This window comes from Carassius carassius, chromosome 43 (assembly GCF_963082965.1).
Source record: "Carassius carassius chromosome 43, fCarCar2.1, whole genome shotgun sequence".
Lineage (NCBI taxonomy): Eukaryota > Metazoa > Chordata > Actinopteri > Cypriniformes > Cyprinidae > Carassius > Carassius carassius.
In genome coordinates, this window is record NC_081797.1 from 10,167,277 (window position 1) to 10,192,868 (window position 25,592).

At 37.0% G+C, this 25,592-nt stretch overlaps 2 protein-coding genes across 3 annotated transcripts; both read right to left on the minus strand.

Moving 5' to 3' along the window:
• Positions 1–1,372: 1,372 nt before the first annotated feature.
• LOC132125221 (suppressor APC domain-containing protein 1-like) lies at positions 1,373–2,728 on the minus strand. Of its 2 annotated transcripts, none has more exons than XM_059536506.1 (4): positions 2,613–2,728; positions 1,972–2,040; positions 1,717–1,825; positions 1,373–1,593 (listed from the first exon to the last, which is right to left on the minus strand). In XM_059536506.1, exons 1-4 carry the CDS (start codon positions 2,688–2,690, stop codon positions 1,538–1,540), a joined length of 312 nt encoding a protein of 103 aa, XP_059392489.1. In that variant the 5' UTR covers positions 2,691–2,728; the 3' UTR covers positions 1,373–1,537. The 2 variants fall into 2 exon arrangements, with proteins under 2 accessions (XP_059392489.1, XP_059392488.1); XM_059536505.1 differs by having other exon boundaries at positions 1,894–2,040.
• A 136-nt stretch (positions 2,729–2,864) lies between these two features.
• On the minus strand, positions 2,865–25,268 carry smc1b (structural maintenance of chromosomes 1B). The gene is made up of 25 exons (XM_059536507.1): positions 25,081–25,268; positions 24,454–24,642; positions 24,259–24,371; positions 23,963–24,166; positions 23,649–23,887; positions 23,131–23,389; positions 21,097–21,237; positions 20,882–20,964; positions 20,458–20,665; positions 10,979–11,164; positions 10,660–10,845; positions 10,409–10,555; positions 9,999–10,136; positions 9,771–9,887; positions 9,226–9,332; positions 8,962–9,103; positions 8,656–8,801; positions 8,404–8,557; positions 8,206–8,301; positions 7,965–8,121; positions 6,179–6,333; positions 5,938–6,089; positions 5,754–5,823; positions 5,560–5,670; positions 2,865–3,255 (listed from the first exon to the last, which is right to left on the minus strand). Exons 1-25 carry the CDS (start codon positions 25,187–25,189, stop codon positions 3,160–3,162), a joined length of 3,705 nt encoding a protein of 1,234 aa, XP_059392490.1. The 5' UTR covers positions 25,190–25,268; the 3' UTR covers positions 2,865–3,159.
• Between the last annotated feature and the right edge of the window lie 324 nt (positions 25,269–25,592).

Here is a 25,592-nt window from a genome sequence, read left to right on the forward strand (position 1 = left end):
ATGGACAGAGTGAAATAAAACAATTTGCTAGATAAATATTCAAGATAAAATCATGACACCCTTAACGTTTCTCTTCATAGACAGCGTTGAATCCTCCCTCCCGAGGAATCGACCAACTTTATTCCGGCTCAAAATGTTCTGATGATTTACAGGTTGACTGGAATGAGGCTCTTGAAGACCTCCATCTGCTAAAGCACAGTTAATATCCTGAAGAAGACTTTGCTCTAAAGTGGAAAATACCAAATGTTTCTTTCTTTAGATTTTTGTTTTAGGTTAGGCTTATTCTCAACATATGATTTCTCTCCAGTATAATGACATACCAGCCTGCTCTTGGACTTGCTGAGCCTGACCTTGACCTGCTTTTCTGTTCAAAGAAAAACAAACAGAATGCCTCCTTAACACTATCTTTCCTCTTCTTTCTTTCCAGCCCCTCATCTTCCAGACTGAAGGTACTCTGTTGCTGGATGTTAGGGTGTACTTTCATAGAGGTTGTACACCTAAGCACTGTGTGAACTTTCTTTTCTGGATAATGGTAACAAATGTCCACTTGATTTCATCTGTGTTTAAAAAATCAGTTAATAGCCTTAATCCAACTTAAATTGGATTTGGATATCATGTGTGATGGTTTGGATTTTTGCTTATGGTAATTCATGACTCTAATTTCCCCTCGAGTCCTTATTAATGAAAAAAAAAAACATATTTAGGTGAAAATGCTGTAGATTCGACTGATTCACCATCAGCACTTCTCTCATATTCTGGTGGAGGCTGTTCCTGCTTGCTGAGCCTGAAAAATTCTGACCCCCCCCCCCTCCCCCTAATCTATTTAGATTAATTTTGAATTACAATTGGTCTTCTTGGTTGTGATGAATGTCATCTTCCCATCTGACAAGTCAGGCTCAGTCCAGATATTGTTTTAAATCATCTGCAGGTCACTGGTTTCTGGGAAGTGGCCACACGCACACATATTACAAACAGGAACACTCCCAGTGACCATAATTGGTCTTATTACTGTCAATGCTGAAAACTGTTTTTACTACTTAACATTTTGTGGAAACCAGTTTTTTCCCCCCAGAATTGTTTTATAAGAAAAAGAACAGCATTTACAGTATTAGAATTTGGTTTTTACAAAATGTAATGTTATTGCTATCATTTTTGATAATTCAGTACACCCTTGTTAATGAATTCATTTTTCTACAATAATTTACAATTATTGTATTACCTAAAATAATCTTAATTACTCCGAACTATTGACAGCCAGTGTATGTGAAGAAATAATCAGTCATACACACACACACACACACACATAAATATAAAAACACACGCTAGTGTTCTCACATGATCTCATTTCATTACATGTATAAAGTCCAAGGTCAAGTCAAGTGCATTGAATTCTTGAATAAAACATTTAAAGCATTCTGCTGCTAGTAGTATACCATTCGTTTTGGGAAGTTTCTTTTATTGCACATAAAATGAATATTTCAATCCACTCAGAATACATTCTGTAAGCAGAAAATACAGGAAAATGCATTACAGAACATCAAAACCGAGCACTTTCTTCTGAACAGGCAGGAGAGGGCTGGTGTCCTTCAGTACCTGACAAGAAGGTAAACCGCTTTCAACACAAAATTCAATGGTTTTGCCATGTAAAGGTGACAATGAAGAGAAACCTAAATTATTTTACAGGTACTTGGTCCACAGTATTGTCAAAGGAATAACCTTCTGTTGCAGGAATAGTGGGATTCCTGGAGTCACACAATAGTTTCCTCAAGGTCCTGTTCACTCTGTGAATCTGAGCCAACAGTAGGGTGGGGGTGTCTGGAAACACCTGATGCATAAAAAATACATTAAACAAGGTAGGTATAAAATTTAATAAAAAAAAAAAAAAAAACTAACTTTTTTCATCTCCCCATCGTTGAATTTGTCTTGCATTTCCATGTCATTATCTAGGTTGGAACATAACTTCTCTCGCACCTGCTCTAAAGCCTGCAATCCCATCCAAAGAAGATCCCTTTCCCTCTCTAAGTCCTTCAGCTTCTTCACCTGCAAACAAAACTCATTCTCTTACATTTTAAAATGTAAAAAAAAAAAAAAAAAAAAAAAAAAAAAAAAACACACTTGGGAGTTTTTGCATGATTATCTGTGATAATATTAGCGTTTGTTTCCATAGCTGCTTCAAAAAAAAAAAAAAAAAAAAAAAATTCACAATTGCGTTGTGTGGAGTAAACAAAATAAAAATAGATCACAGTGTGTGTGTTAAGTAGATGTGAACTTTGGATATTCCCCTCAGAGCTGGACAGGAATGTCGTGACGAACTGTGATAGTTGACATCTGTGAATATGAGAATAGTTGGTTTGAAAGAAATACTCATGCAAATTTTACTCTAGTTTTAAAATTAGATTACAAACTTACTATATCATTTAAGCTGCGGTACATACTATACATGAGTGAAGAAATGTATGCTTGTCACCTTTTCTAATCAATGTGAATGCGTTTAGTACATCTACAACATATACAGTCACTTCAGTTACAGTACATTTGAATCACTTCAACTAAAAGCATAATTAAGAAACAAAAATACGTAACAAATAAGCAAACAAGAAAAAAAAACTAACCCAGAGGAAGAAACGCAATGCATCCAGACTGGTAGGACTTTTCCTCAGAGGGACCATGACCACAGTGTAAGATGACATTGGAGTTGCTAAGGAAAGCAAATCTTTATATTTCAGGAGACAAGAAGAGAAGCAGGGACAAAGAAAGAGAGAATAGAACAACAGAGGCTGATGTTTTGCTGAAACCCCACCCTAGTGACAGAGAGACATCAACGTGTACAGCTACTAATAAAGAATGACAGAAACCTACACAAATGCAAACAGTAAAACTGTATTAAAATCACTTTCCACATTGAACAAATGTAAACTGGCATTAAACAATAACACATAAAACTGTTTTAACATAACACTTTTCAAGTTGCATCACAGAACAACCTCTTAAATATTCAAATGTCAATACAAAAACAAAGTAAAAACAGCTCAAACCTGTTAAATGAGAATGAGGAGATCTTTAGGTAATTAAACTGAACAGTTCCACATTCAAACTTTTAGATGTTTTAAATGATTTTAACAATGAATATTTTATCCTTCATTATCAGCCGTCCACCCATCATTTGTCCTTCTCTCTGTCTGTGGCATTCTCCTCATTGAGTGGGTAAGGTGTGAGGTCCAGGGTGAGCAGACGGCTAAACATGCATTCATCAAACTGTGACAAGGAGCAAAAGGAAAGGGGGGGGGGGGGGGGGAGTGCATGACAAATGAGACAATTAAGATGACCCAAAATGACATCTTTAATTTTTTACAATAAACTTGATAAACAGATTTTGTAAATATTATAATAAAATATTATTTCCAATTTAACGTTAATATTTTGTTGGATTCACCTGATTTTTAAGAACAATATGGAGTTCATACAAAAGTTTGGGGTAAGTATGTTTTGAGGAATTAAAAAAATGTAGAAAGGGCACATCAAATGTCCCTAAATTACAGACATTTATAATGTTACAAAAGATTTATGTTTCAAATAAATGATGTTCTTTTGGACTTGCAATTTTTCAATGAGACCTGGAAAAAAAAAGTATGTGTAATGGCTGCTGAAAATTCAGCTTTGCCACAGAAATAAATAATATTTTCAAATACATAAAGAAAACATGCATATTAAATTGTAATATTTCACAATATTACTGTTTTTGTTGTACTTTTTTTAATCAAATAAATACACACTTTCCGAGCATAAGACTTTCCTCAAAAAAAAAAAAAAAAAAATTTTACCAAACCAAACTTTTGAACTGTAATGTCCATTTTGATTTGTGTTGTAGCCATTTTAGTCATAAACTAACATAAACTGAATGTTAATTATTAGGGCTGTCAGTTATTCATTTTGTTTCCACACACATGCACAATAATGAATAGATCTGTCTCCAGTAGTAGATATATACAGTCAGCAGGCGGATGGTTTAGGTTTTAATTTGATTTTTTTTCGAGATTCAAGATTTTTATTCGTCACATACACAATTATATAGAGCATATATACGGTAACCAGCAGTGAAATGTGAGTATCTCCATGTGGTCCTGGTCGGTATTGCAACTTGATTTCTCTAACATGTAAAAAGGCTCTTTGCTGTTGCACTTTACACATACTAAAAAATTCAGATTTTTCTTTCATTTGTGCTTATATGGGCTCCTTTGGCATCCTTTTGGAGTTTCTAAGTGTCCTTTTTTAGAAAGACATTTAAATTTATCTTGAAAAAAGCTTGCAGAAAATACATATACTGTATTTTCCGGACTATAAGTCGCACTTTTTTTCATAGTTTGGCAGGTCCTGCGACTTATAGTCAGGTGCGACTTATTTATCAAAATTAATTTGACATGAACCGAGAGAAATGAACCAAGAGAAAACATTACCGTCTACAGGCGCGAGAGGGTGCTCTATGCTGCTAAGTGCTCCTGTAGTCTACACTGAAAACAGAGCGCCCTCTCGCGGCTGGAGACTGTAATGTTTTCTCTTGGTTCTTGCTTCTAAATAAATGAGACTTATAGTCCAATGCGACTTATATGTTTTTTTCCCTCATGACTATTTTTGGACTGATGCGACTTATACTCAGGTGCGACTCATAGTCCGAAAAATACGGTATTTGAGAATCACCCTTTAATCTTTTGGTTTACTTTGCTGGATATAACAAATGACGACAAAATAAACATCTGAAACAAGATAAATGGTCTATGCTTAATTTTATGAAGTGTGCGATTATTCCCAATTAAATCACAAAGGATGTGACATTTGACAGCCATAGTAATTATATAGTTTAATAGTTCAATATTATTTCAAAAACTGGAAAACTGTGTAGAATGAGCAGGTGTGTCCAAATCTGACCCTGGACCACAAAAACAGTCACAAAGGTCCATTTTTTGGAAACTGAGATCTATAAAGCTGAAAAGCCTGAAAGCTGAATAAATGAGCTTTCCATTGATGTATGGTTTGGTAGGACAATATTTGGCTGAGATACAACTATTAGAAAATCTGGAATCTGAGGGTGCTAAAAATAAATAAAAAATCCAAATATTGAGAAAATCACCTTTAAAGTTGTCCAAATGAAATTCTTAGAAATGCATATTATTTATCAAAAATGAAAGGTTTAATATATTTACAGTAGGAAATGTACAAATTATCTTCATGGAACATAATGTTTACTTAATATCCTAATGATTTTTGGCATAAAAGAAAAATTTATAATTTTGGCCCATACAGTGTATTTTTGACTATTGCTACAAATACACCCGTGCTACTTAAGACTGGTTTTGTGCTCCAGGGTCACAAATATTGTATATACTGACAGCAGTAAGATTTGACTGTTAATGTGTCAAAATACAGTACATTTTTATATCTGAATTCTGTTAACTACTATATAGATGACCAACTAGTCTCAAAACTTAGATTTTATGGGGTTTCTAAATGGAGTTTGAGTGATGAAATTGATGCGATACAGTAAAAATATGTGGATGTGTATACCATTGAATAGACTCCAAGAAGAGCATCGGCCCGCGAGTAGAACTCCTCCTTCAGGGAGATCACAATGATCTGGCAGCTCTCTCTGGACATCATCCGGAAAAATCCTGTAACCTGCATGGAAACTGATGTCTCTCCATCATAGCAGATAGAGAATATCAGAACAGCACTTTATTATAAACTGAGGCTCGTCTTACCTTGCCGATATTCGTGTTGTCCAGGGCAGCATCCACCTCATCCAGCACAAAAAACGGGGCAGGGCGAAAGCTAAAAATGAAAGAAGATGATCTTTACAGTTTTCTCCGACAGTAAATACATGTCTATTTATAGTCAAATATTACTTAACAAGAAATCTGTCAATGGTTTTAAGTGGCTGTTCACCTGTGAATGGCAAAGACCAAAGCGAGAGCGGCGATGGCCTTCTCTCCACCTGACAGGTTGTCCATGGCCATGAAACGTTTCCCAGGAGCCACACAGTTATAGTTGATGCCATCCAGGTAGGGTTCATTTGGATTCTCAGCACTAAGAATAGCCTAAAGGACGTGCATACAAACAAAGTGTGAAACAACAATAAAATGAATGAACAAGTTACTGAATTAATGAGTAAGAGTCGAGTATATACCTGAGCGCTGGTGTTCCTGCAGAGTTTCTTGTAGATCTGGTCAATGACGACAGACACGTGTTCAAAGCACTGACTGAAGAGATGGAAGCGTTTGGACTTCACTTGCTCAAACTCCTGACTGCATTTCTTAGTGGTGTGTGTGCTGGTCTCAAATGCTGATTTATAGAGGGTTTATGATTATAAAGGGATAAAAGTACACAAACATGATTATGTTTTTATGTCAATGATGGATGTTACAACAACAAACTTAAGCTGAAATCAGGGTTATTAAAGTTAACAATTGTTAACACTCAACCAAAATTCTTCCTACTCCCCCAATGTATTATTATGAAATGCTAAATGGGAGTGGAATGCAATTACCGTATAATTTTTGTAATAGTAAACTACTTTAAAAACAAAACCAGTCTGTTCTACCCTACAAAAGGTCAAATAAATACAACACTGCAACCGAAATTTTTTTAGTTTTAGGTCAAATTTTAGATATATGCAAGATCTTGTCAGTAAAGCCGGTTCTGTGATTATTAATAAATCTTCATCACATGCTTTCAGACGGAACAGCATTTACTACACCAAGCCATAGTTCATTATGGAATGATATTGCGGACATTATTCAAAAGGCATTGCAAATTGTATTTGCAATTGTGTTTTCAATTTGTGAACGCATAAAATGTGACATAATCCAAACGCAAATGCAAATCGCGCATTACCGTTTTCATTTTCGATTAAGTGAACGCACAGTGTCTGCCAAATTTAAAATGGAAATGCAAAGTTCGTTTGCAATTGTGTTTTCCATATCTTACGAGCTATGAGCCTGTCATATTTAAATAGCAATATTAATTACCACATTTGCCTTTTCACTCTCTCTGCACTGTGCATGTAAACTGCCAAAACTCAAATGGAATCGCAATACCTTTTGCATTTGAATTTCCAACGTCTACATGGAAACCTGTCAATCAAGTGACAGGGGTGGGGCCATTTTATTGGGAGTGTTTGCATTGGGAAGTGACGATCCTACTAAAATGTACCATGTTTTTACTAGGGTAAATATGAGTTAACGATAGTGTTTATAATTAAGCCACAAATGTACAGTTGTCTGAGACGTTATGAAATGTTCTTTAATATCATGAACCATAAAATGTAGTCAGTGTTCTGCTATTGTTTATTTTCATAATAGGTAAACACAGGCCACAAGTTAAGACGGTCACAGATCTGGTGCTGATTCAGTGTAGCTTGGTAGCTGAGCCAATATCCAATATCATTCCATAGTTCATGAACAAGCTACACAAAATCGGATCATTATCGTTCTGCGATAATGACAGATGTTTGCGTAGCTTCTGAGTGAACTATGGCTCGGTGTAGTAAATGCTGCTCCATCTGAAAGCATGTGAAAATACCACATTTAGCAACATGTTTTTACTCCAAACTCACTTCATTACATCAGTCAGTCTTTGTGAGATGTGGCTTCTTAAACAGAATAACGCAACATATTTCATAGTATTCTGAGCAGTGATAAAGGCTATGATGATTAGCATTGCATTATTGTATACTTTATATTATACTACAGGACCGTTGAATGCTTGAATATGATTGGCTGATGAACGTTCTGAGGTGTGCAATTATTTTTAGGGTAATGCACAGCATCATTTTGATTTATCGTGCATCCCTATTAACTTCCCACTCTCTTTTATCTGCATTATTAGCACAGTCAAGCAAAACTGTAGGTCTTCAATTTTAGTAGTAGTAGTCCACACCCTGATATAAAAATATTCATATATTCGTCCCTTACCATCCATGACTTCCCGAAAGCTGTCCTTCACCTCTCTGATCTTCTCTAGAGCTTTCAGGTTGGGAGCTCTGGACATCATGATCATAGACTCCAAAGAGGAGACGCCCTCTTTGAGCTTCTCCAACTCAGCTTCCACTTCACTCTCTTCAGTGAGGGTCTACATACACATAATAAAATCCAAAACAACTCTCTCACAAAAGAATGACTGCTGTGAGTGCCAGTTTTAGTGTCATGTTTTCACCTTAAGGCCACTGTCCAGTGTTGAATAATCAAACACCATCTGCGCCTCTCGTTCATAAATGTCCAGAGTACTGATGCTCTGAGACTCTGAGTCCAGCTGCAATAAAGTTTGAGTACACTTGACAGCAGAATAACAAAATACTAATAGGGAATAATCTGTGCTGCCTTTCTTCAAATAGATTTGACCCTCTGTTTGCACCTGTATGTCACTGATGTCATCTATTGCTCCAGAGATCAGTGTCAACGGGAGGCCGTCTATCTTACAGCCCAGCAGCAGGTTGTGTTTGCTCAGTCTCAGCTGTTCCAGAGCAGCCTCAGCGCAGATTGTTTCTTTCTGAAGCTTCACCAGCACCCTTTGGACAAACACAAGCAATAAAAACAGATTCAGAAAAAAAATCAAATCAACAATGGTCTAAGCATTGTTTTTCAGATCAACCATTATCATGCCCACTTGGATTTCTCCTGGAGGCCTTTAAGAGTCTTGTCAAGCTCTGTCTTGGCATCTTTAACTAAAGTTGTCTTTTCTGACAGCTGGTTGTTCAGCTCAATGAGATTTGATTGCATCTCCTCCACAGCTATCAAAAGTCTGTCTTCCACCTGGTGGAGATGTGGGAAACAGACATTAGTACTTCAAATACTAAAAGTACAACAGCAAAAACCAAATATGTCAGAACCATTTTATATAAGCAGTCCAACATAACACAATTCCCATAAGTTCCTGTTGTTTCTCTGAAAATAGTGAAATAAATGAGTTTGCCTCTTTCAAGCTGATAACAACGTTCTCCTCTTTTCTTATGGTCTCTTCTATCTTCTTCATCTGTTTGACAAGTTTCTCCAGCTGAGCCTGTTCATACTCTATCTGGGTACTTAGACGAGTATGCTGGGACTCAAACTGCAGTCTGGACAATCAGGAGATTTAATAAGTTAGAATTAGTTTGCATTACCATTTCATGCTATATTGTATAAACGCACACATGGCCACAGCTATAATATGGCCAGGCTCTATTTATGCAGGTCTTACCGCTTCTTCTCGAGCTCCTGCTGCATTCGGAGATAATCCTGCTCATACTCACGGATATTAACCACACCAATCTCTGTGCAGAAGTCAGCAAACACAACATCCTCCAACTAAGATGAAAAAAAAATAAACAGAACCATGTATGAAGGAAAGAATCACTTAAGATCGACAAATTTTATAGAGATTGCACTTCCAAAGATGAATTTGGAGCCAAGTTTATAATGTTTATAATGTGATGTATTCCTGTGACGGCAAATCTGAATTTTCAGCAGGCATTACTCCAGTTTTCAGTGTCACATGATCCTTTCTAGTAATACTGAAATATCAAAAATAAATACTGTAAAATTATTCACCATTTCATAGCAATCTGGTGTACATCTGTGCCACCTTGCTGTCATTACTGCCATGAATCACTGAAAAGCCTATACTGGTCATTCACTGAAAGATTTTTCCAGCGCTTGAAAACTATTATAAAACTCATTGATATTTCCAGGTTTCCGTGAACATAGAACACTGCAAGAGATGATGTTACACTTAAATGAAATGACCTGATTAATTTTGTTTCTGACGGCCTTCATCTCATTATCCTTTAGTTCTACACTCTCAGTCTGTATCTCAATCTGGGCCTCGAGGTTGGAGAGCTCACTTCTGAGTTTGGAAATCTCCTGTAGTTCACACACACACACACACACACACACACACAGCTTACACAGCTTACACAAGCGTAACAGAGTGGTTTAAAAGTCATGAAATAAAGTATAGAGTGTGTGACTTGCAGCCTGGCAAGCTGGGATGCTCTTCTTGATGATGGAGTCCAGTTCTGAGTTGGAGTATTTGAGGCGAGTCTGGTTTCCCTGAGACTGAGCCCTGATCTGTTTTAGATCCACTTCCTTACGCTTCAGCTTCATCAGGGCCTGCACATAAATCAACAACATTAGCATACATTAATTCACAATAAACCAAAAGTTATTAATCTATTCCATACTAATGAGAATTTTTATTCAAGGTACCCCGGCACACAATAAAATCTCATTGGTCCAAAATATTGCTCCATACAGCTGCATATTAAACATCTAGCACACACTGACTGGCAGTTACTTTGTTCGGTAATGCAATGAGAAATATTTTAAATTTTTCACTGAATATCTGCTGTCACACATTTCTATTAGTAAGCTAAGACACTTACACGCAACTCAGATGACAGTTGATCCTTCTCTTCCTTCAGCTTGTTCATATCCTTCTCCTCCCAGCGTCGAGCTTTACTGCGCAGGTCCAGGGAGCCTCCTGAAATCACTCCAGACTTGCGAAACAAGGTGCCATCAAGAGCCACCGTCTAAAGAAGACATTTTACACGTGTAACATGCCATAGGTGTTTAGGATCAATAACAGTCAATACGATTGGCCTAAAATGTTAGTGATCTGGTCGCACGCACTCACCTGAAGGCGCTCAGGGCCGTCAAAGGCAATGCGACGGGCATCTTTCAGCGTTTCACACACCAACGAGTTCCCACACACATATTGGATCACTCTCTTAAGCAGAGGGGCACTTTGAGCACACTGAACTACATCCACCACCAACTTGGCTCCCTGCACTTCCCTCAGACGCTCGTTTAGAGGCCGCACCTGATGCGCATATTGGGAAAGAACCCTATTTACTAATGGAATCATATAAAAAGATGTTGAAAATTTTTATTACAATGCTAATAAAAATAAAAGAATAATTACTCATTTTGAAGGGATTTCACTGATCACTTACATCTATATAGTCAATAGGAAGGAATGTCTCTGGTTCGGCTCTTTCTTCTTTTAGAAATCGGATGCAGTCATGAGCTACTTTGGCAGATGTGACAACAATAGCGTTCATATTCTTGCCAAACACCTTGGTGACAGCGACCTGGTATTTCTTGTGGATGGGCTGGCACAAATCCACTAGTCGGCCATACTGAAAACAGTCAAGAAACCAGCAGCAGATATTTTTTGATTCAATGCCAAAAGATGCATAAACTTACAATATCTGAAGCTGAGGTGCACTAGTGTTTAAAGAGTTAGGGCAGCAAGATGAGTTTTGTTTTCATATTTAAATTTAATGTTAAATATTTTTCATAGGTTAATACTCAGGGTCTGCACTCAGTTTTTGTGATATTCCTGTTGATATACAGTATTTCAGAGTAAACAGTAGAGAGGCAACAATACAGTTAGCCCACAGTTCAATAAATACCACAGTTTTTTTTTTAACCACAGGTTTCTTTTACACTTTAATTTAAAATGTAAAGTGCTAACTTAATTTAACTTCTCTGAGCATGTTTAGGTCCTCAAAAATACAAATCATTTTGGAGAAGAATCTGGCCAATTCCAATAGAGTTCTTGCACCACCGGTGCTCGGGCCATAATAAGTTTAATCTTAATTAAAGAAATTTAAGAAAAATAACCATTAGTTTATAGTACAACTGTAAAATGTCACTACTTATAATTTAGTTTTACTTTCTTTGCTCATAGAATGTTAAAATATGAAACATGTCCATAACTCAAAACACACTCACTCCAGTGAATCGCGGGGTTCAGCGCAGAGAATGCATTCATGCTCCTTTGTGTGTAGGGCAGAGCGGAGCACAACCCAACAACTTTTTTAGCAAAGCAAAAGAACCAAAGCAAAACTATCTAAAACAGTTTGGAGATTAAAATTTGTGAAATAGGTTAAAATAATAAACAGATGGGTCTCATTTTAAATAAACACTAAAAACCGAGATGACAAATTCCTTTCAGTCAGAAATTTACTTTTGCTATGGTTTAAGAAATGTTTAGCCATACCTTGAAACGATATTTGAACTTTGGCATATTTTTTCCTCTATACAGAGATGGTATGGCAAGGAAAGAATACTAAATTTTGTTATGTGGAAATGTTTAAATCTTGTAGTAATACAAGCGTTGTTGTAACCCAGCGTTTGTGCCCTGCTCATCCTGTATATGTGTAATGCTTTTTACACACTGTTTCCTGAATGAAAACAGTGCCACGTTCAAGCAGACTCTCATGCAAATCTCATGCAGAATTAAAATGAGCGAGTTTCTTCTCATTAATAATGTGTCCAATCAAGCCATTTAATAACGATGTTGCTCTGAGACCCTCAGTTTTAGTACAACAATGAGTGTTTTAAATCCCAGACTTAATTGAAAAAAAAATTAAAATTGCACTAATGCAGTTCGCAAGTAGCAACCCAGTTTGAAAACCCCTGATTTAGAGTGACAAATCGTACCAGTGTACTTTGAGATCAAAATGTGTATAGGGCTCTATGATTTCCACGATGCGGAAAATGTGGACTGAATCGCAGAATCCAGTCATAAAAATAGAATTCAGTTTAACGCGGAGTGTAACGGAATTTGTCAAATTTTTAATTAATTAATAAAAAGTAGGTCATTACATTTTAAGTCAAATTACGATATGGACTTGTATCTGTAAATATTAAGCCGGAAAAGTGGATTTAAATATGAATCATGTTCTGCGTGTCTCTGTTAACTCTTTCCCCGCCAGCATTTTTTTTTTTAATTGCCAGCCACCGACCGCCAGGGTTTTTGACAATTTTCGCTTTAATGGCCCACAGAATATTTTCTTCTATGAATACATGGACATGTTACATATCAAAATAAAGATCTGAGCCTCTGCTTTTAAACAAACACTATTTTATTGTATCTTCATGTTTCCTTTTTTTATTGCCACCTGAACATAGATAGGTTTTGTCAAAAACACAACATTCTGGACAAAAAGCTGATAAAAAAAAAGTTATTTTTATCAATAAAGTGCATTTTCAAGCAGAATACATTCAGATGTCGTTTCCATCATATATAAAACCTTCCAAAATAAATTACAATTATACATAAATCTAAAATATATTAAATGTAGGCACTGTAATTTGCTTTTGAGTGGTACACAAAGTAACATTTCCCAGGATGTAAGGGAACGCCACAACTTTTGCAGTAGAACGAGGTCTCCTTCCGCAACCCCTTACGTACACAAACTCTGCATCCTCTGGTTGGGTGTTGCTTTTTGAGAGTGGGCAGGATTGGAACAAGTTCATTAACAGGAAAGCTGACGTTCAGAGAGAAGAGAAGAGTGTTACAATTACCCTGTGGGTTTTACGCTTTGTAAATGACAATAGTGTTGAACAAACTGATCTGAAACAGATACATGACAAATTTCTTCGTCCACTTGTGTGACTTCATGATAAAAGGGTAGTACACAATGTTTAATGTCTAATTTGTCAACACCATTCATTTCATGATTGTATTCCACAATGCATGCTGTTTTTTCCTTTGCAACTTTTTCTTGGTGGCCATACCTCAACACGTTCCATGTTGTTCTGATGGAATGTTGTAACCATTTTCACTGTTTGTCTCTCCATGCCAAGACCATCACATTTTCGTTGTGACGCATGATTGTTTCTCCAATCCTAAGGTCAGCATTTCTGACATCTCGAATGACCGGCGGTTCACCTATGTTTTTTCTAATTGTACCACATACATGGGTTTTTACATCACGTAGGTGCTCACACAGTCGTACAGAGTTGTATAGGTTGTCCATAAACAATCTGTAGCCATGACCTGATCAAGCCATTAGGCCATCAAGAAGAGAGACAACCATGTCTCCCAGGGTAGCGCTTTCCCCACAATAGGGCTTCATGTTAAAACCGTAGCCTGTATCAGAATCGCACAAGATGTAGGATTTTACTCCATATTCGATGGGTTTCTGGGGATTGTACAGCCTGAGCTAGGCGCCCACGCCACAGAAACAAATGCTGATGCATTTCACGGAATTTGGACACAAGGTGATCCAAGACAGGGCGGATTTTGAACAGCCTGTCAGTACAATTGTCTGGCCTTGTTGTATTATCATTGAAGTGAAGAAATATCCATATGATTTCAAACCTGTTGCGAGGCATGACCTTGTTGAAGTAGGGGGTAGCTAACATGTCATCTGTACACCAGTACATTTCAAGTTCAGGCTTATGAATGATACCAGTGAGAAAAAGGAGGCCCATGAAATATTTCATTTCTGAAACTGTGACAGGCTTCCATGCATGACATCTAGCATGTTTTGAAGTGTCATCCATAGCCTGAATACACTGATCTGCATACAGGTAGGTCTGATCAACAATGTTCTGAATCAGTACATCAGAAATGAACAACTCGGTAAAGTCTACAGGTTGTTCTGACTCAAGAGCAAAGTGAGTTACCCCCTACACATGCTCCACGCTCTTCTGAAGCTGGCCTTTTAACTGTCCAAACAACACGGCTAAAATCTATGGGTGATCAGGCATTCTCTTTGGCGCCTAAATTGTGGAATTCCCTGCCCACTGAGATTAGGAATGCAGAATCCCTTTAGTGTTTTTAAATCGTCCCTTAAAACATACTATTTTAGGATAGCTTTTATGTGATTACTTTGTTTGTTATTATATTGGCATTCTATTTTATTTATATTTTGTTTGATTAGTCTTTACTGCCTGCACTTATGTGTTTCTTTTAAAAACATTTTTTATGTAAAGTGCTTTGAGATGCTACTTTTAAAGGCGCTATATAAAAAAAGTTTATTATTATCATTATTATTAAGAGCAGCAGCATCACCGATAGGCCCAGGATTCTCAGTGAAGGGAATGTTCTTTGGCTGCCAGTTAATTTCATGCCACTCAGAATCATCAGGTTCAGTATCTTCAGCTGGATGGTTCACAGTGGCCCTTGTTTGAACACCAGCAGCACCATGTTGATGTACTTGACGCATCCGGCCTCTGCCTCGCTGTGTTCAACCTGTAAATAATTGGTATTACTTTCAATAAAAAGACAAATACACACACACACACACACACACACACATACATATATATATATATACTCACTTAAGGGATTATTAGGAACACCATACTAATACTGTGTTTGACCCCCTTTCGCCTTCAGAACTGCCTTAATTCTACGTGGCATTGATTCAACAAGGTGCTGAAAGCATTCTTTAGAAATGTTGGCCCATATTGATAGGATCGCATCTTGCAGTTGATGGAGATTTGTGGGATGCACATCGAGGGCACGAATCTCCCGTTCAATCACATCCCAAAGATGCTCTATTGGGTTGAGATCTGGTGACTGTGGGGGCCATTTTAGTACAGTGAACTCATTGTCATGTTCAAGAAACCAATTTGAAATGATTCGAGCTTTGTGACATGGTGCATTATCCTGCTGGAAGTAGCCATCAGAGGATGGGTACATGGTGGTCATAAAGGGATGGACATGGTCAGAAACAATGCTCAGGTAGGTCGTGGCATTTAAACGATGCCCAATTGGCACTAAGGGGCCTAAAGTGTGCCAAGAAAACATCCCCCACACCATTACACCACCACCACCAGCCTGCACAGTGGTAACAAGGCATGATGGATCCATGTTCTCATTCTGTTTACGCCAAATTCTGACTCTACCATCTGAATGTCTCAACAGAAATCGAGATTCATCAGACCAGGCAACACTTTTCCAGTCTTCAACGGTCCAATTTTGGTAAGCTTGTGCAAATTGTAGCCTCTTTTTCCTATTTGTAGTGGAGATGAGTGGTACCCGGTGAGGTCTTCTGCTGTTGTAGCCCATCCGCCTCAAGGTTGTGTGTGTTGTGGCTTCACAAATACATTACAACCTCGGTTGTAATGAGTGTTTATTTCAGTCAAAGTTGCCCGTTCTATCAGCTTGAATCAGTCGGCCCATTCTCCTCTGACCTCAAGCATCAACAAGGCATTTTAGCCCACAGGACTGCCGCATACTGGATGTTTTTCCCTTTTCACACCATTCTTTGTAAACCCTAGAAATGGTTGTGCGTGAAAATCCCAGTAACTTTGTGAAATACTCAGACCGGCCCGTCTCGCACCAACAACCATGCCATGCTCAAAATTGCTTAAATCACCTTTCTTTCCCATTCTGACATTCAGTTTGGAGTTCAGGAGATTGTCTTGACCAGGACCACACCCCTAAATGCATTGAAGCAACTGCCATGTGATTGGTTGATTATATAATTGCATTAATGAGAAATTGAACAGGTGTGCCTAGTAATCCTTTAGGTGAGTGTATATATATATATATATATATATATATATATATATTAGTGCTGTCAACGTTAACGCGTTAACGCATGCGATTAATTTTTGTCTGGTTTAACGTGTCAAAATATTTAACGCAATTAATGCAGCATCCGTATTTTCTGCCATCCGTTGGCTAGCTTTACATTATATGATCACGCTCTTATTCATTTAAATGCTTTTAAACATTTCAAGCACGACAAGACAAAAGAGAATGCGCTGTCTGTGAATGCCCTTATGTGACACATACACACGTAGGCTACACACACACAATGCATAGACAGGGCGCCAGAATCCAGTTCTCTTAAGCGCTTGAACTAACAATAAACATCCCAAAGTGCCAGTTTTGTCGATTATCCTCATAAGAGCAATCTTAAATGATTTATATAAAGTCTAAAATGAACAAAAAGAGTTGTGAGAGAATGAGGCGAGATCCATAGACAGTATATAAACGGTGAGGTGTCTGTCTGCTCTTAAAGGGACAGCAGCCAATAAAGCTTCCTGTCAATAAAGTTAAAGAACAAAGGGAACAGAGAAAATGACTCGCTGCTCTTGACTAAATAACTTTTGTAGCTTTAATAAGGATTAACTATTTAATTTATAGTTTATGCAGTGCAGACTGCATATAACTTTGATAACTTTATTAAATCTCTGTATATTTCCTAACTGTTAAGACAGGAAGGGCAGGAGTAAACATGACATTTATTATGGGTTTATGTTAGCATTGTTTTAAGTTTACTTAAATTAAAAACTGTTATATTTTTGAAGCCTAATAATAAATGTAAAAAAAAAAAAAAAAAATCAGTAGCTGTATTAATATCAGTAATTCTGGCCTTCATTTATAAAAAGATGTCATTTAAACAAGTATTTAAATTTAACTGTGAAATTACTACATTAAAAAATATATTAAAAACGTACAAAAACATTTCTTTTTTTATTGCGATTAATCACAGAAAAAATGTGTGATTAATCTAGTTAAAGTTTTTAATCGATTGACAGCACTAATATTATATATATATATATATATATATATATATATATATATATATATATATATATATATATATATATATATATATATATATATATGTAATCCAACATTGTGCATTACATGTGCATAAAGATAGAACACTTTCTCATATATTTTCTTATCTTGTCTTACCTCTACACGTTCTGCCACCTGGGAAAGACGAATGAGATCTTGGTCTTAAACGTGTCCACTCACTGTCTGAAGTATGACAGTCTGAACTGTCACTGTCCACACTTCGACACACAGGTGAACTATGTCTTCGTCCAGATCGACGGGTGAACAATCTATCTGCTGCTCGTCCATGACTAGAACTTTCTGTGACAACATGTGCATATATCTCACTGACTACTTCGTCCTAATCAGATTCAAAATGATCAAATAAGGAGCGATCAGACTCCGAGTCCATCAACACCTCCAGTACTTGATCAGCCGTATACCTCTTAATTTGTCCGTCAGATATTTTGACCTACATTCTCACTACTCCATTCATGTTTAAGACGATCGCAGTCAGTTTCTTTGATCGAAAAGTTCTGTACTCTTTCAGAGCATGCGCACGGGTCTTCCTTACCGTATACCGCCTAAAACACGGATACCCGGAAAATTCTGTATTTGGAGGGGAAACATTTTTTCATAAAACCCGGAAAATTCCGTGTTTGACGGGGAAAGAGTTAATGAATGATGCAGAGATGTTTTGTGTATTACACACATGGAAGCGCGCGTGACACTCATTGTGATTTCAGTGTCTGCTGTCTCTCTAAATGAGGATGTGAACACATGAGTATCATCTCCAGAACTGTTCTGAGACTGACTTCATGAGCATTTGACCATTTGATTTGAGTAAAACTAGCGTCATATCACATACACAGAACTGCAATGATATTCACGGCAACCCGTTAAAATAAAAGTCCGGATTAGTTTAAAGACAAGTACTTGCCAGAAATATATTACTATTGTTCAGCAGAATGTACATAGCCTACTACTGCTAAAAAGAAACAAACATTATTTTTAAGGAATAATCACAAAACATTTCGTCCATGTTTTAATTTTAATAGTAAATTACCTAAAAATAATGTTTGCTTAATTTTCAGTAATTAAAATAAATTAAATTAATGTTTTATGCCTTCATTTGATAACTAGAATATTTTTAAAACACAACATTTGAAAATGTATGTTTCCTGATTTTAATTAAACGTGCAGTATGGAATTTTTGGCCACCAGGGGTCACTCAATCAAAACAATAACATGAGACGTACTTTGATGACGTCGGAAAAGAGCCTAGGCTCATGGGAGTTGTTGTTCATTGGAACACGCGCTCTGTCGCTCCCCACATTCCTCACTCATTTTAACTGAGGCCGGCGACACACTGGATGCGTGGCGCAAGCGTCTCAGCTGCGTGGCGTGTCAGTTTTTAATTCGGCTCCCATGTTAATAGGTTAGAGCTTGCAGACTGCCTGTGTGAGCCACGTGTCTCAGGCGCGGCTCAAGGCACGCGGAAAACGTGTGCATGCTAGAAATAGAACAGACGCCTATTTTTCACGCAACACCCATGCGTGTTGGAAGCGTTTCCAGGCAAAATATAATAGGAAAATATGTTTATATGTAATTTTGTACACAAATACATATTAATTCATGACATTTTGATGTTTGAAAGTCTATAGGTTGAGATAAATTCAGATACAAATGTAATTTAAAAAATAAATAAATAATTATCGATTTTCAAATATTGCACCTGTCAAACATAAGTCTATTTTGCCGTCAATACTGTTGACGGTGTCCTTTATCAGTAGGCTTTATATTTATGTTCAACATGAAGTATAGATATTGTTGTCATGAAGACAAGAGCCTGGTCTGTCGGCGGTCTCCCTCTATGTCACCTACAGCAGCAGCAGCGCGCCACGCTTCTGGCACGCAGCAGAGACGCCACGCAGCCAGTGTGTCACCGGCCTTAGTATTTTGACAATCACGTATTTTCGAACGGAGAGATATATGAATTATCAGACCCCTATCAAATCAATATTCCATCTAGCTAGTAGTAATATATGTTAAAAAAAACACTGTTGCCTTTCGTTAATAATTATAATTAGGCTACGTTTATACTATGATATCGAACAAGATAGTGAACTGCATTTGAAGCTACTTTATCCAGCTAGATATAGAACACATGTAGATTTACATTATACTCTACATGAGAGCTAGTCCGTCTGCGTTTTACACAAGACATCATCGTTTCACAAAATATACGGATAGATATAACGTTAGTTAGCTGAATGGATGCATACCTGTTTATTAGAATGCAAGCATCTCTCTGTAGTTTCAGCTTGTCACGAAGCTCTCTCTATCTTGGAAATGCAACTCCAATATTTACCCGTGTCTCGTTTCTTCTTCGTCCCAAAACCTTTTCAGGTCATTTATTTCACCCGTACGTTTGCACTTCAGAGAACGTGCAGGCAAAGCATAATCATGATCCATAACTAAGTTATTGATTGAGGTATAAATACGAATATAAACAATATAAATATAAAATATAATAGTCTCGACCAAGGCTAGCTACTACTTTTTCTTCTTCGTCTCGTCTTTGCTTCTGTTCACCTTTGTATTTGGCGGTTCCGCAGGGAGTTAGATAAACTAGAGGGGTCAAAGTTTGTATGACGCCATAGACGGGCGACAAAACGGAAATAAAGAAACGTGCTGTGTCTTCTAATTAAACTATAATTTTCTCCGGATTTTAAAGTTCGTGGAAACTGTCGGGATAATGTAAGTACACAACAAAAAAATATATATAACATATAGTGATATCTGCTATTTTTAAAGCAGAAAAATTACATATTGTGCCTTTAATTAGACAGGCTTTTTTATTAATAAAATTTTATTTAACCATTAAAAAAATAAAATAAATTAAAACGTAAAAAACGGAACTTGGAAAAAAATAAAATGGAATTTGGGATAAATTTAAATGGATTTCATAGGGCCCTATACGTAGCCGCTATGCAAAATTCATACATTTTGGCAGGTCTAGAAATGCAAATTGTGTCACATTATAAATGTCACATAACAGATTTAATCTGCTCAATTGAATTAGAGGTCTATGTAAGTTGATTGTTCAAGTACCACTGTATCCGGATAGAGTCTCCTGAGGCTTTCCAGGACCTCATCGCGTCTCTGCTGTCGTCGGTTCTCTTGGCTGTCTAGACGAGCGTTTTGTAGCTTAGTCAGCACCTGGGCAAGCTCCTCATTCACCTCCTCCATTCTCACCTGGCCCCTTGCCAGCTCCTCTGTCAACTGCTCCTCCTGCTGCTGCTGCTCCTCAAGACCTTTCCTTCAAAAAATACAAAACATAATGTGACTACTGAATCATGATAATAATAAAAAGAAAATGAAAAATAAAAAAAATTTAGTTACTGCAATATTGTCAATAAAAAAAAATAAAACAGTTGTTACAAGCTCAAAAATATGATGCTCATACAAGCTCATAAAATGTCACAACTTTTTGTTTTCACTCTTATTGATGCAGAGGTACATGAGGTAGTCAAACCTAGTAGTGTTGACAAACTCCTCCAACTTCTCTGCCCTTCTGCTGAAATCTTCCAACCGAGTCTGAGAGTGTTTAATATTACCCTGCAAACAATCATTTATATCCTAAAATTTATCACAGCTAAGCCCATTGTCTTTTTTGTGTGTGTGTGTGCCATTTGTGTGTAGTCTATGTTTTACATATCTTCTTGATGTGGCATAAAGACTGAAGCCTACCTGTATCTCACTTTTCCTCCTCAGGTCAAACTGAAGCTTCTCGCAGTCGGCTTTTACCTCCCAGTGCAGCTTTTCTGCACTTTGGTTAAGAACGGCTCCCTTCTTCCTGGCCAGCTCTTTGAGTTCCTTGTACCGCTCCATCTGCATCAAGAGTGTAACATGTATATAAAATATCTAAATGTTTGAGTCAACCTATTCAAAATCGGCCCTAATTATGACCTTAAAATTTCAAATGAAAACAGTTTCTGCTATTAAAACATTTCTAATCTGCTGATTCAATCAATGCTATGTCAGTGAGAAAAACAAAAACAAAAAACATTCATGTCACTTTTTACCATTCAATACAACCTCAACATATAAAATTCAGCCCCACGCCACTCTTTCAGTGATTATTATTTTCCAGTGCAATTATGTTGTTTTCGTAGAGATCCTGTTCACAAAACATAAATTTTAACTAGGGGTGCACTGAGAAAATGTTTTTTGGTCGATACAGATATTGGTCAATTGCATAAAGCAGAGGTTTAAAAAAAAAAAAAAAAAAATTCCATTCCTGCGTTCCTTTGTATTATTACGTTCCAAACAGGTTTATAGTGGAAAAATACCAATTAAGGTTTTTTTTTTTTTTTTTTACTTTTTCTTTGCCTATGATATTAACAATAATATTTTATTAGTATTATTAATTAAAATAATTAAGTTATTATTATCATTCAGAAATAATGTACTAAATAATGTACCTCTCTCATCCTGCACAAATCCAAATGTTTCCATATTCGCGAAGTATCTGGATTTGGTTTATTATGTGAACTATAGGCTTGGTTTAACGTAAAACATCCTTCTGCACATATAGGCACTGGTCACGCTGAATGGCAGAGACTGTACTGTGGACTATTTATATATAAATTGAGCAGTGTAACTATGTATCTTTAACTGTATTTTATTTTGATAATGAACAGGCTGCTATGTAAAGTTAGCAAAATATGTTATATGTGCGAGTCGCTGACGCGATTCAAAACTGTATTGCTTTTGCAAAATAAATAAAACAGCTTTCTGCCATCAAGATTTCCTTTCAGTGAACTTCAGAGCGTGTTACAATACCCCGAAACTCATCACAATGTTTTTCCTTTCGATTTGTTAATCTGTTAATGATTTAAGTGAAATATTTTGTGTATAGGCCTATATATTCCTTTTTATGTAGCATATAGTTTTAATTTGTTTTCTCTGTTCACAGAAACACTGCAGGTGCGTGATGTGACGTTGTGTGAATCTGTGTTCTACACTGGATTCATACACACAAAAATAACCTGCCATTCATTTTCATTTATATGTAGTCCTAATACTTGGCGGTTCATGACATATCCTTAGATAAACTAACGCTGGGCACAGCCATTGCAACTTACCTATGATGAATTTACTGCTGAGTGCTTTGGATGCATCAGCATCACATTTGCATTTCGTGCTGACAAACTTAATTCTGTACAGATTTTATTTTGGCAAGTATTTAATTATTTTGCCCAGAAAAAAACGTTGGATTACGCAACAGACATGCAACTCATTGTCTCCATGCAGTCAATTAGGGGAAGTCGTGGCCTAATGGTTAGAGAGTCGGACTCCCAATCGAAAGGTTGTGAGTTCGAGTCCCAGGCCAGCAGGAATTGTGGGTGGGGGGAGTACATGTACAGTTCTCTCTCTACCTTCAATACCACGACTTAGGTGCCCTTGAGCAAGGCATCGAACCCCCAACTGCTCCCCGGGCGCCGCAGCATAAATGGCTGCCCACTGCTCCGGGTGTGTGCTCACAGTGTGTGTGTGTTCATTGCTCTGTGTGTGTGCATTTCGGATGGGTTAAATGCAGAGAACAAATTCTGAGTATGGGACACCATACTTGGCTGAATGTCACTTCACTTCACTTATTAATAAACCATCAGTATTGGCCCTTTTCATGCTCTTTCCGATATGCCGATGGCTATAAAAAAAAAAAAAAAAAAGGCATATAAATATTGGCAGCAGATACATCGGTGCATCCCTAATTTTAACCTGGCTCTCCTCTAGCTGCACTCCATCTCCTCTTTGAGCCGCCTCTTCCTCCATCTGTCTCTCGGAGGTCTTCCAGGTCATCTCCAGCTCAGCCAGCTCGCTCCTTAGCTCCTGCAGCTCCTGCTCCTTTTTGACTTTCTGAATTTGGTTCTTCTGAAGCGATCTGCGGGCCTCCTCCACTTTTTGCTCGTGATGGGAGGTGTTCACTTTAGCTTTGATGTACTGAGGCCTCTGCTGATTGAGGATCTGCTCCTGAGATCTGGGAGAGACATTATACAGTGAGACTAATTATATATATAGTTTGATTCAGTTTGATTGAGATTAATTGGAACGCACAATGAAAAAACAGGTTTTTTAAAAATCTACTGTGTGTGTTTATATACATACAGAATTATAATTTTTTTTTAAATATATAAAACTGTAAATGTATACATTTAAAAAAAATAAATCTAAATTATGTATCATTTAAAAAAATTTAAAGACACTACCAGTCTAAATGCATTGCTGGTAACTCAAACCTGATCTCCTTCTCCAACTGCTGAAGTTCTCGATTCACGCGCCCATGTTCTTTCTTCTGAGCCTTCACAGTTTGTTCATAGACATCCAGGCTGTTCTTCTGCTGCGCTGCAGCATCCTGCACGACCCGCAGTGATTCTGACTGTGCGTCTATCTTTTTCTCATTGTGGAAAAGCTGAAAGAGGTTCAGCTGGAGTTTGTTTTCTCTGAGTTCATCCACCAGCGCCTGATATTTTTCCGCCTGACAAGATCGAGACAAATACATTGTCAAGAGGATGTAAACATTTTGACATCTGACAGGCCTTTAGTTTAATACCTCAGTTTTATCTTTGAAGACTTGTTTCTTCTCAGCTGTAGCTGCTTTCTTCCTGTTAAAGTGGAACTGGGTGTCCTCTTTGGCTTTCTGCAGGGCCACCAGCTTGGCATCATACTCAGCGCTCAGCTCTCCAGAGCTGCTGATTCGTTCAAACATCTTTGTTCGTTCTTTGGAATTCATCATGGCAATTGACTCAACAGCACCCTGGTGATCAGTGTAAGAATAAATATTAACATTAAAAATTACCATAAAGACCGTTAACCAAATGCTACAGCATTTGTTGACCACTGAAGCACCTGATACACCAGACAATTCTTTGCTTTCACCACGATGCCAATCTTCTCCAGCTCTCCAGTGTACTTTGCCAAAGTGACCTGTTTACCATTCACACGATACTCAGAAGATTCCCCTATTTTAAAAAAAATCATACCCACAAAAAACAATTAAATATGATTCATCATATGTTTTAGCCTGAGCTCAATCACACTCACCTGAAATGCGCCTGGTGAAGATAATTTCTTCATCATTGTCTCCACAGTATATCATGCTCACGCTGGCGAAGGTGGACGAGGGTTTTCCGATGTGGGCACCATGGATGAGATCTCTTGTGTGTCTGACACGAAGATTTACTGCTCTCTCTCCCATCACAAATCCAAGAGCATCCATGACGTTAGATTTGCCTTGAAATAACAAGAATCAATAATTGTAATCAATACTGAGGATGCCTCCTAAAGATTTTTGCAGCTATTGGTTAATTAACTGTGGTGGTAACATGGTACACTGATGGTATGAGAAGATAAGGTATTTATATGGTTTTCTTAATTTATTTTACTTGCCCAGTATAAAATACAAAACCATATATATATATATATATATATATAGTGCGCAACACGACGTTTTGGCGCCATTAACATTTTTAAAAATGTATTTCATTGCAATCTTTCCCACTCAAGAACATTTTTCTTTAAATGCGTAACGTTATGTAGCAGGTTAACCATCTACATAATGTAGGTTATAAGCAAATTTACTAATAAGTTGATTAATTCTGTACTAGCGATATACAGTAGCGAACGGTTTTATAAGATTAGCCACGCAAATTAGCTTAATTACCAACTTACCTGATCCATTAGTGCCAATTATGCAATTAAACCTTTTAAAAGGGCCGATAGTTTGTTTTCCTCGCCAGGACTTAAAATTTTCGACGTCTAACTGTTTTAAGAAACCCATGTTTCATTTGTGGATGAGCCAGATAACGGCTTTACTCAATGAAAGCTGCTGACAGGAAAAAAGGTCACGGCGGGAAAACTGCATCATACTGCTGAATCTGCCGATTCGAAAATCGCCTCAAAGAAAAAGACAAATTTAGAAGTACTTAATTCTTCCAAAAATAAAAATATCGTAAATATACATCTATGATTAATTCAGATTACAATTTAAAATTGTATAATCAAATAATTTATAAATGTACATGTAAATGCATATTCTGACATTTGTATCTTGTCCCAGACTATCTTGATATAACACAATGTATTTTAAAATAAATCATAAAATACGTTTTTGATTTAAAACATAAAATAAAATAAATCAATGCATTTTTAAAACTATACTCCGAGGTAAAATAGTAATAAAA

Coding starts and splice junctions, on each gene's coding strand:
- smc1b (XM_059536507.1), bottom strand. CDS start 25,189: ATGGGTTTCTTAAAACAGTTAGACGTCGAAAATTTTAAGTCCTGGCGA. Junction 24,167..24,258: donor AGAATTGTCTGGTGTATCAG/GTGCTTCAGTGG, acceptor ACTGATCACCAG/GGTGCTGTTGAGTCAATTGC. Junction 11,165..20,457: donor GACTCTATCCGGATACAGTG/GTACTTGAACAA, acceptor GACTGTTTTCAG/TATGGCCGACTAGTGGATTT.
- LOC132125221 (XM_059536505.1), bottom strand. CDS start 2,690: ATGTCATCTTACACTGTGGTCATGGTCCCTCTGAGGAAAAGTCCTACC. Junction 1,826..1,893: donor ACGATGGGGAGATGAAAAAA/GTTAGTTTTTTT, acceptor TTTATGCATCAG/GTGTTTCCAGACACCCCCAC. Junction 1,594..1,716: donor CACTATTCCTGCAACAGAAG/GTTATTCCTTTG, acceptor CCTTCTTGTCAG/GTACTGAAGGACACCAGCCC.